At 43.8% G+C, this 9854-nt stretch overlaps 1 protein-coding gene across 1 annotated transcript in view; it reads left to right on the top strand.

Moving 5' to 3' along the window:
* Positions 1 to 9854, top strand: part of CUL3 (cullin 3) — a 27421-nt gene that overhangs the window by 10490 nt on the left and 7077 nt on the right. The window contains exons 4-9 of the mRNA XM_010137079.1: positions 588 to 702; positions 1563 to 1791; positions 2845 to 2990; positions 5877 to 6053; positions 6327 to 6497; positions 7525 to 7632. Of these exons, the coding sequence (XP_010135381.1) occupies positions 588 to 702; positions 1563 to 1791; positions 2845 to 2990; positions 5877 to 6053; positions 6327 to 6497; positions 7525 to 7632 (946 nt within the window). The remainder of the gene's footprint in view (positions 1 to 587; positions 703 to 1562; positions 1792 to 2844; positions 2991 to 5876; positions 6054 to 6326; positions 6498 to 7524; positions 7633 to 9854) is intronic.

Genomic DNA, 9854 nt, shown 5'->3' with positions numbered 1-9854 from the left:
GGAAAGAGACTCGCTGGCGCAGCCACGCACCGGCCTCTGCTGCCAGAGAGTGGAATTTTTTCCTGGGTGCAGTTCTTTTGTTTTCACTTTCTACTGATGTGTTTCTCTGCCTAACCAAATGCTGAACCAACATACAGTTTCATTTTGTGGTGGTTCTCTTTTCTTTTTAAAAACAACAACCAACCAACCAGAAAACCCCAACTTTGTCCAGCAACTTCCCTCTGCACAATCATTTGAATTGCTCAACTGCAACCTGGGCGTGCATGTTTTGGTGTTCTTTGATGTGTTTTTTGGTTATTTTCTTGTAAAAATACATTCTTAATAGTTTTCTCTGAGGTTGTAGAACTTGAGTCCTGCTTCCCTGTCGCTGTGTTTAGAATATTTCATAGACAGTGTCAGCTCCTTAGCTCAGAATAAAAGCAAACAGTGTTGCTTCTGTAATCTGTGGTCCACCAAAGGGGTTTAGGACAGGCTCTGTGTTCCTCCGTTAAGTCGATGTGATGTTCTGAGTCGTTGTTGTTCTGCTGTGTGCTCTGTCTTACAAGGCTGTAGATTTCTCAAGGTGTTAACAACTTGCTTTTTGGCAGAGGCGCAATAAGAAATGCTTGCCAGATGTTAATGATTCTAGGTCTTGAAGGAAGGTCAGTCTACGAAGAAGACTTTGAGGCTCCGTTTTTGGAGATGTCTGCAGAATTTTTTCAGGTACAGCAATGTTGTGATACTGTGTTTGGAACGTTGTTATAGCTGCCTGGAAGAATGAGAGCTGGGGGCTACTTTGAGGGCTTGCTGCTTGTTTGAGTGCGTCCATCTCCTTTGAATGAAATTAGAAAAAAGAAAAAGCTGACTGCAGAAAAAGTAACACAAATTGTACCATAATGGGAGTGTAGTTTTGAGCTATGGGTGTCAATAACATCTAAAGTCATGGTCATGCTCATCCTGTGCACGCTTTGGGCCATTTCATGCAACTTAGTCTATCCCTGCACTGCAGCTACGGTCTGCTTGAAATACCAGTAGCATGAACGGTTCAAACTGTTTCAGACTGGCAATGATACATAAAATTAAGAAAAATAATAATTACTCTGATTTAAGTTCTATTTCCCCTCCAAAAAACTCTGCTGACCAGTTTGGATAAAACCAGTTTGATGTGAAATAACATGCTCAGCATTGTCACTAACGAGAATAATGAGAACTAATATAATCATGTTGATCCTCCGAACTCCTAAATATGCCATAAACTGGTGTTTGAAAGGGGTTTTTACTTCTTCCCTTTCTCTATCCTTCTGTTTTCTTTGAACCTGTGGCTGAAACTCCAGCTGGTAACTGCAAACTAGGTTGGCTTGGGTTATTTTAGTGTGAAACATGCCATGTTCTTATTAATTAGTGTAATTAGCGTAACAGAACTTTATTCTGTGTTAAGCTTGTATGTGAATCTTAGGGGTGTGGTGATCTTGTTGGATGTGCTGGGTTTGACTTGAACTTGCTCATAAATGCTGATGGAGATAACTTGTACGTTTCCTTTTTCCCCTTCAAAAGTCTGAAGTATTAATTTGTGTTAATCACAGATGGAAAGTCAGAAATTTTTAGCTGAAAACAGTGCTTCTGTATATATAAAGAAAGTAGAAGCTAGAATTAATGAAGAAATAGAACGGGTGATGCACTGTCTGGATAAATCCACGGAAGAACCCATCGTGAAAGTTGTGGAGAGGGAGCTCATTTCCAAGCATATGAAAACCATAGTGGAAATGGAGAACTCTGGGCTGGTTCATATGCTGAAAAATGGGAAGACAGAAGGTAAGACCGCGTCCTGCGGCAGACAGCAATGCTTACGATGCTGCTGCTGGGTTTTGAACAGCCGAGAAGCCAAGTTTAACGCTGGCCTTCCTGTGTCACAGTGTGAACACTTTGGTGGCTCTGTCTGCAAACATCTCAGGCTGCTCCCTCAGACACCTTGTTGCAGAAAAAAGAGTGAGCTGTTTTTAGAGGGTAAGGAGCAGCCTGTCAAAGTGGTTGAGAAAGGAGGATTTGGTGTGGTGCAGACTTCCCTAAGAGAGGTTAATGTGGGACAGAGCGAGTGAATGAAAGCTACTACGGGAAGAACTGGAACAACAGTGTCTGAAGCCGCAGAATGAAGAGAGGGATTGTAGCGTCTATATTTAAACACCACGCTGGAGCCATGCGAAGGGAGAACGGCCTGGCTGCTCACATGAACGGCCTTTGTTCCTTAGAGCAGCTTCACAGTTACGAGGTGATGGGTGACAAGCAAGCAAATGTCTTAGCTATAGGGAGAGAGAATTTCTGTGTCCCAAAGGAAAGTGATGAGGCTGTGCTGTACCCAGCAAAGACAGCCTTCAGGTGGGGTCCTGCGAGGGCCCCGAAGGCTGTTCACAGTACACAGGAATTGGTTTAACTTCTGTAGCCATGGTTTGATTTAGTTAAACGCTAGAGAGGAAGTACTTGCTGCTTGGTGAGGATGAGGTTTCACATAAGTGTAGACAGCCCTTTCGGAAAGCCCTCTGTAACCTGAGCCACTACTTGTGATTTTAGATGGATGGAACAAAGTAGTGTAAGATTACATGGCTGACTTTAAGACAAATAGGAATAAAACTCCAATGTTTATCAATTTCTGTTTTTAATACAGAAAGAGTCATCTCATTAGTGCTGTCGTATTTGCTTTAACTTAGATTTTTCTGATAACTTTTCATACAGTATTTGATTTGGGGGATGATAATCTCAGGTGCTACATTCTTAAATACCTCTTAAATTCTCTTTTGCATTGAGATGAATGAGTTAGAGGAGTGTGATGGGTAGAGGGTGTCCTGCATAACTTCTCCTTCTCGTTCACAGACCTTGCTTGCATGTACAAGCTGTTCAGCCGTGTGCCAAATGGGCTGAAGACGATGTGTGAGTGCATGAGCTCATACCTGAGAGAGCAAGGCAAAGCACTAGTTTCTGAAGAGGGAGAAGGGAAGAATCCGGTGGACTACATTCAGGTAGTGACATGTTTTAACTCCCTTTTCTTGCGCCTTTCCCACATTCCTCAGAGTAGCATTAACTACATGATTGATACGGTAAACCTTTGTATTGATTCAAAAGGGATGATCATTAATAAGCCACATTTATAATTCTGTTTGAAGTGTCCGTGTTCTGAATTTTCAGACATGTTTCGGTCCCTTCCTTTACCTGAGTCGCTTGGAAAGCACATGCTCAGTGTTTGTGTTTTCGGTAGCTGCTTTTACCCAACAACGTACTCTGCTCCGGCTAACTGTGACTGCTGGGGTCTCCTTGGATTGTCCTCAGTGACATTTGCCTCCAGATGAGTTGACGTCTGCTGGCAAATAGCTTCGCGGTGTCTGTTTGGTGTAATGTTATGTGATGTCAGCTATCAATGTTTATGGAGACAAGAATCACATGGCAGTATTTTGTGGCAAGATTAACTGCGACAGAGAGGTGAATGTCAGAAATCATAACAAGTTACTTCATCCTCAGTCTCCCTGAGGAACAGAACACTTCAGCGTGTTAAAAGACATGCGTGTCTGTTCTCGTTCTCCTCCCCTCCCTATGAAGTGACGAGTACTCTTAATTTATCAAGGTCACAAAATACGCTTCAGGAGTGTTTGTCACCTTTTTTCTCCCACCGTCTCTGAGAGGATGGGTTTAAACTTGCGCATAAAATCTTCAGAGTTCGTGGAACTTTAAGTATTAAACATCTTCCAGCTATGAAAACATTTTCTTAATGTGAAAATGTGTATTCATTAAACTTTAGGTGCTTTGTGGTTTTTTTTGAACGTGTGGTTGAAGTGCCTGGTCTTTATGAGAAGCGTTTACTGCTTCGTGTCCGTTACCATCTCGGCCCTTTGGGTTCAAATCAGTAACTTTGCTAGAACCGCTTACTATTAGAAGAAGCCATTTGAGTATAAAATAATTTTGGATTGGATTTTTAGTTTTCTGGCAATGCTGAAGCAAACTTCTCACCAAGCTTGGACAAGAATCACCTCTCCAAGGGTTGCTAAGAAGGAGAGAGAATGCTCTTTGAAGTGTACTAAGTTTCATGATTAAGGGCTGTCATGGGTTTTGTAGAGGTACAATTAAAAAAAAAAAGAGAAGTTGGGGAATGATGTGGGAATTGAGTTTCTGGATTACTTTGAGGTAATTTTCACTCCTTTTAAATCCTGAGGGACTTAAAAGGGGCATCACAAAAAAAAATGTAACTGAGAAAGCTTAAAAACTTAGTTATGAAGATGCTGTGGATGTTTCCCGCTGCAAAGGCGAATGGCATCGTGCAGCTGAAGACTTCCAGCCATACGTACTGCATGTGCTCTGGCAGCGCTCAGCCCGGCAGTACGTACCCCAAGCATCTCAGGAACATGCCTTTTCCTCGGAGGGACTGGGCTTTGATACCACTGAACCCCCAAACCAGTTTATCCTCCCCTTCCATTGACATGGTGGAAGAAGAGGAAGTTACCTGTGCATTGAGAGACCACCTCACCCATTTCGTCTCAGCCATGTTCATCTGATCTTTCAAGGACTTAGACATAAGGCAGCAAACAAGGAAGCTGTGTTACACCATCCAGAAAAACCTTCGTCATAGTCTGTGTTCTGCAACATGACATCCCCAAACCTGGAGCCTGACTGGCGAGCGGATTGCAGCAGCATTGCCAAGGGATTAGGTTAAACTAACAGTTTTTGAAGGGCTTTTGAAATGCTGTTGTGAGGGAAGGTACTAATGGTGTCTCCTGTTTGATGCCAGGTTGTTCACATAGGGTACTCTTGGAGAGGAGACGTAAGCTAACCCTAGAGAGATAGTGGGATTTGCTTTGCGATTAAAATTTCTAATTTGCATTAATTACGCTGTCTAAAGACCATTCCTTTAACTGAGATGGTGAGTTCCGAAGAACCATTACTACTTCTTTGAGTAATTCTTGAACAGCTTCTTTCTTTAAGTGACCACATAGCGTTAATTTGATAAGAACCCAAGGATGTAAGATCACGTATCTGAACAGCGTTGTGGGCAGTCACTATCCATAATATATTTAACCCTGGGGTATAATTTTCTCTCTGTCCCCAAATGCTGTCTCTTAGTTGTGTCTAAACCCTGCGTGTTTCACACACACTTAGCATGGTGCTCAGGCTGTCTGAAGATGCTTTCCCCATCTCACTCTGTTGTTTTAACTCGGGGGGAAGGTGGTGCAAACCCTAGAAACGATGTGAAGAATCTGATGATTCAGCTCAGAGGAAGCGACTCAGTTCAGCCTGTGGACTTCAAGCTGTGAGAAATGGAGAGCTACGGCTTGTGTCTGACTTCCATGTGTTCACAGTGACTCTTACAGATCAGTAAGAAACGAGTGACTAGATAATACAGAATGTATCCCTGGACTGGAATTAGAGGGGAAGAAAACCTAACAGGACGAGACCAGTGCAGTGTGTTTTCGCCTCCGAGATGTTTAGCAGCTCTAGAGATGCAGTTAATGGGTGTTTAGCCTCATCCTTCCAGCACCCTGTGTTCTGATGGTGACTTTGTCAACATTATTTGGAACAGAAAAAGCTTAACGGGTACAACAAATACCTCCTTGAAGGTGTGGATTTAAAACTAGCCAAGCAGCCAGTTTAAAAAACTTTCTTTGAGTAACCTACTACAGCAAACTGCACCAGTATTTGACACCACTATTTTATCTGCAAGTGGCTTGGAAAAGAGATTTATGGCAGCTATAGGTAGTTGAAAACGGAAATGGGATTTTAGATGCTTTCTAACGATGCTGAACATAGAGCTTTGCAGAACCTCTCACTGTATCTACGATCTCCTCTGACTTCATCTATTCTTAGTGGTTTACAGCTTCCAATGGGTACAATTGGTTTTTCCTTTTTTGTTTTTTTTAAAGGGTTTACTGGATTTGAAGAGTAGGTTTGACCGCTTTCTTCAAGAATCATTCAATAATGATCGACTCTTCAAACAGACTATTGCGGGTGACTTTGAGTACTTCCTCAACCTCAACTCCAGGTCTCCAGAGTACCTCTCGTTATTTATTGATGATAAGCTGAAAAAAGGAGTCAAGGGAGTAAGTATAAATTAAAAGTAAATTTATAAAATGTAAGGCACTAGGAGGTATCAAGATGTTGAGTGACCTGTCCCCCATCTCTCCCTCCACGATTTGTTTTCCCTCCAGTTCAGATGTGTTTCTTTCTCACCTCTGAGTTTGTGAACCAATCTGGCCCCATCGTTCACATGTTGGAGCAGTTCCGGGGGTGTTACAGGCTACTGTTAGACCATGTGCTTGTTGTGAATTACTGTGTGCTGGGAGGTTAAAACCGGCAAATTATTTCTTTTACAGCTAACAGAGCAAGAAGTAGAAACTATATTGGATAAGGCGATGGTTTTATTTAGGTTTATGCAAGAGAAAGATGTTTTTGAGCGCTATTACAAGCAGCACTTGGCGAGAAGGCTTCTCACAAACAAGAGTGTTTCAGACGACTCGGAGAAAAATATGATTTCTAAATTAAAGGTAAGCCAGAGTCTGCATACTTCCTACTTCACTTCTCTCATAAATACCATTTCTTCTGTTATTACACTAGGAATCGATAGATAACACACACCTTGATTGTTAAATACAGGTTTTATTTTAAAACCCCAACAGAAAACGTGAAAAGCTTTTTGAGTAACTGTGTGGACATTAGAGGAAGGAAATACTGGAAAGCACCTGTGATGGGAAAGCAGTCTAGAAAACAAAACTCGTTTTTTTTCTGCATTTGTTAAGGCTTTCCACATAACTCCTGTTACCTAGGGACTGGATGGGAGGACAAAGCTGTGGTTTTTCCTGGATTTTCTGTTGTTATTACACAGTGGAATTTTTTTACTGCATTTTAGTTGCTTTAGTTGCTTTTTAGTCGCCTCCATCTGCAGATTGGTGGTAATGCACAATTCCTTTTTCATTAAGTAGTTTGGGATGGATTAAAAAAAATCATGTCATTATTTGGAAACACGTTTTCCTTTGTTGGTTCAATTTACTGATTAAATGGCCCAGGAGATGGAGAAGAAAGTAAAGCCTGAAGGTGAACAACAGGGCTTGAGGCTTCTTCCTGAGTGGCGTGATGAGTGGATGGGGAACTTGCAGCCCAGAGTGATTTGGTCCTGAAATCCAGCTCTACTGATCCTCATTGTTGACCTTCCTATTCTATCCTGTTTGCATCAGGTTGCTACAAATTATCAGTATTAAGTCTAAATTATGAGTATTAATTCCTTCCCAATCAGCTCTCCACCTCTTCCAGCCTAGCAACTGGGAAGGCACAGGGCATCCATTTGCTCGAGGAGTCAACGGACGGGAACTGCCCACTTTTCTTACCGACTTGCCCAGGGATGGGGCTGCTGAAGGCTCTGAATGTAATGCAGGGGGGAATCCCTGTGACCAGCTGTAGAGAAATACCGTTTTTAGGGGGTTTATACAGCACCTCTTGGGCTTGCAGTTCATGTATCAGAAGCTGTGTCGCAGTGCTGGCACAACACCTTATTTTCTGTGGGTTTTTTTTTTTTAGACTGAATGTGGATGTCAGTTCACGTCTAAACTGGAAGGAATGTTCAGGGACATGAGCATCTCCAACACGACAATGGACGAGTTCAGGCAACACCTTCAGGCGACTGGGGTAAGAGCGTGGGATCCGTGTGGCCCTTTGTCCCTTAACTCCAGTTCAGGAACAGAAAGCTTGGTTCGAGGCTCCATCCGCAGCTTGAGCAGTGCCAGTTCCATCCCACACAGCCCTGTTTCAGCTCCCGCTGTTCCCTGGGCAGGGCCCAGCAGCAGCTCAGCCCGCTGCAGCCGGCAGAGGGCAGGTGGACGCTGCCTTCCAACCCCTGGCCCTCCTACTTCTGCTCGGCCACCCCGCCCCAGCTCCCCGCTCTCCAAAACACCGTGTCAGTCCTCCCTTTCTCTTATCTGGGCAGGTGAAACATCCCCTGTTATCATGCACTTCATGCCTTGACCAACAGCAGAACTGGCGTTTCATGCAAATCACCGAATATGGGCTCAATTGTTCAGTCAGTGGTGTTACACCTTGTTGTAAAGGGCACCTCTGCAGTGTCACAGAATCATCTGGTTGGAAGAGACCTTTCTGATCACTGAGTCCAGCCTTCCCCTGCACTGCCAGGGTCCCTAACCCCTGTCCCTCAGCACCACACCCACATGGCTGTTAAACCTACAGAATCATCTGGTTGGAAGAGACCTTTCTGATCACTGAGTCCAGCCTTCCCCTGCACTGCCAGGGTCCCTAACCCCTGTCCCTCAGCACCACACCCACATGGCTGTTAAACCTCTCCAGGGATGGGGACTCCACCACCTCCCTGGCAGCCCTTTCGGTGAAGAAGTTTTTCCTCCTGTCCAACCTGTACCTCCCCTAGTGCAACTTGAGGCCGTTTCCTCTCATCCTGTCACTTGTCACGTGGGAGAAACCCTGCATCCAGCAGAGGATGGAGATTGTCCTTAAGCCCTCCTTTTGCTGTTGCTGTATTTATAGAAACATTCTTCTTGTCCCTCGTGGTGGTGGCCAGAGTGAGTTCAAGTTGAGCTTTAGCCTTTCTGATCTTCTCCCTGCACAGCCTCGCAAGAACCTTATAATCTTCTTGAGTGGTCTGCCCCTTACTCCATAGGCCGTAGGCTTTCCTTTTCTTCCTGAGCTCCTGTTTTGAGGTCTCAGTCTGCTCTAAACACTGGTTTATTTGATGCTGATACTCAGCAGTGTTTAATTTAATAAATGTTAGGGTGTTTCCTGCCTGCAGGTAAGGCATTCAGGATATCAGGCATGTCTGAGCGCCAGGAGCATGTTCATGGCTGTGCGCTGTCTGTTGTGCGCAGTGATCCAAAATCTTGGCTGGCTCGAAGCAGTTAGCCGAGACCTTGCTTGTTGGCATACTCATCGTCAGGAGTGGAGGAATGGGACTTTCTCAGGGCTTTCAGAAGAGGCTGTGGGGGCGGATGTAGATGGTTACGGGGGCGTTTCTGGACAGGCGGCTGTGCTACTGCTTTTTTTCTTCAGAGGCAAATCATGTTTTCCTTCCAGAATGCTCGAAATAGTAATTCTAAGAACAATTTGTTAGAGCATTCCCATTTTTCAGGTAGCGTGAGGGACTCACACGTGGGGGTTTTTTCATTAAAGATTGATGTACTCTACATGGCAGTTTTACGTTATGTGAGTTAATAAATGATGTCTCTATCTTCCTTTTAACTACGTACAGCCAGTAAGATGAATTCAAAATGTTAACAGAAATTCTGCCAGGCCTTCTATGACACTTTTTTTCTTGGCAAGGGAGCAGCAGTTCATCCAATGGTTGCCTTTTGGTCAGCCCGATGATAGCCCTGTAGTGAAATTCCTGGAGTACCTACTTATGATGGAAGTGCACCTGTATTTCAGGAAACTGCTGCTGTCTTACTAAGATGTTTCAGTTCTGGATAAAGATATTTTCTGTAGCTTTCTGTCTCTGTTTAGTTTTGGCTAGAGGGAGAAAACTGTTGAAGCTTGCTTTTTTTTTTAGGTGATTGACAGATTAACTAGTTTTCTGTGTCTTAACGGCTGTTAGAATTTCTGTTACAAGGCCTCACGACGTTGGTGATACAAAACAAGGAGTGTGGCAGTAACGTTGGCTGCAGAACAACCTTTATATGGGTCTTTCCACATTTTAGCCCATTTTTGCTCCTAAACCTTCCTGAGATTCCACTGAAGGGATTTCCAAAGCACATGGAAATGCCTCTCTGCTCTGTAATAGCGGAGGGCTCTGAGTTCATATGACAGCTTGTAACTGTATGTCATCGAAACCTGGTTAGAAAGGGTTGTTAGTAGTGTGAGTTCTGCTCACGATCACAGGCTGCATTCCT

The sequence above is a fragment of the Buceros rhinoceros genome, unplaced genomic scaffold (assembly GCF_000710305.1).
Source record: "Buceros rhinoceros silvestris isolate BGI_N320 unplaced genomic scaffold, ASM71030v1 scaffold3585, whole genome shotgun sequence".
NCBI classification, from domain to species: Eukaryota; Metazoa; Chordata; class Aves; order Bucerotiformes; family Bucerotidae; genus Buceros; species Buceros rhinoceros.
This window is presented reverse-complemented; position numbering and strand designations above follow the sequence as displayed.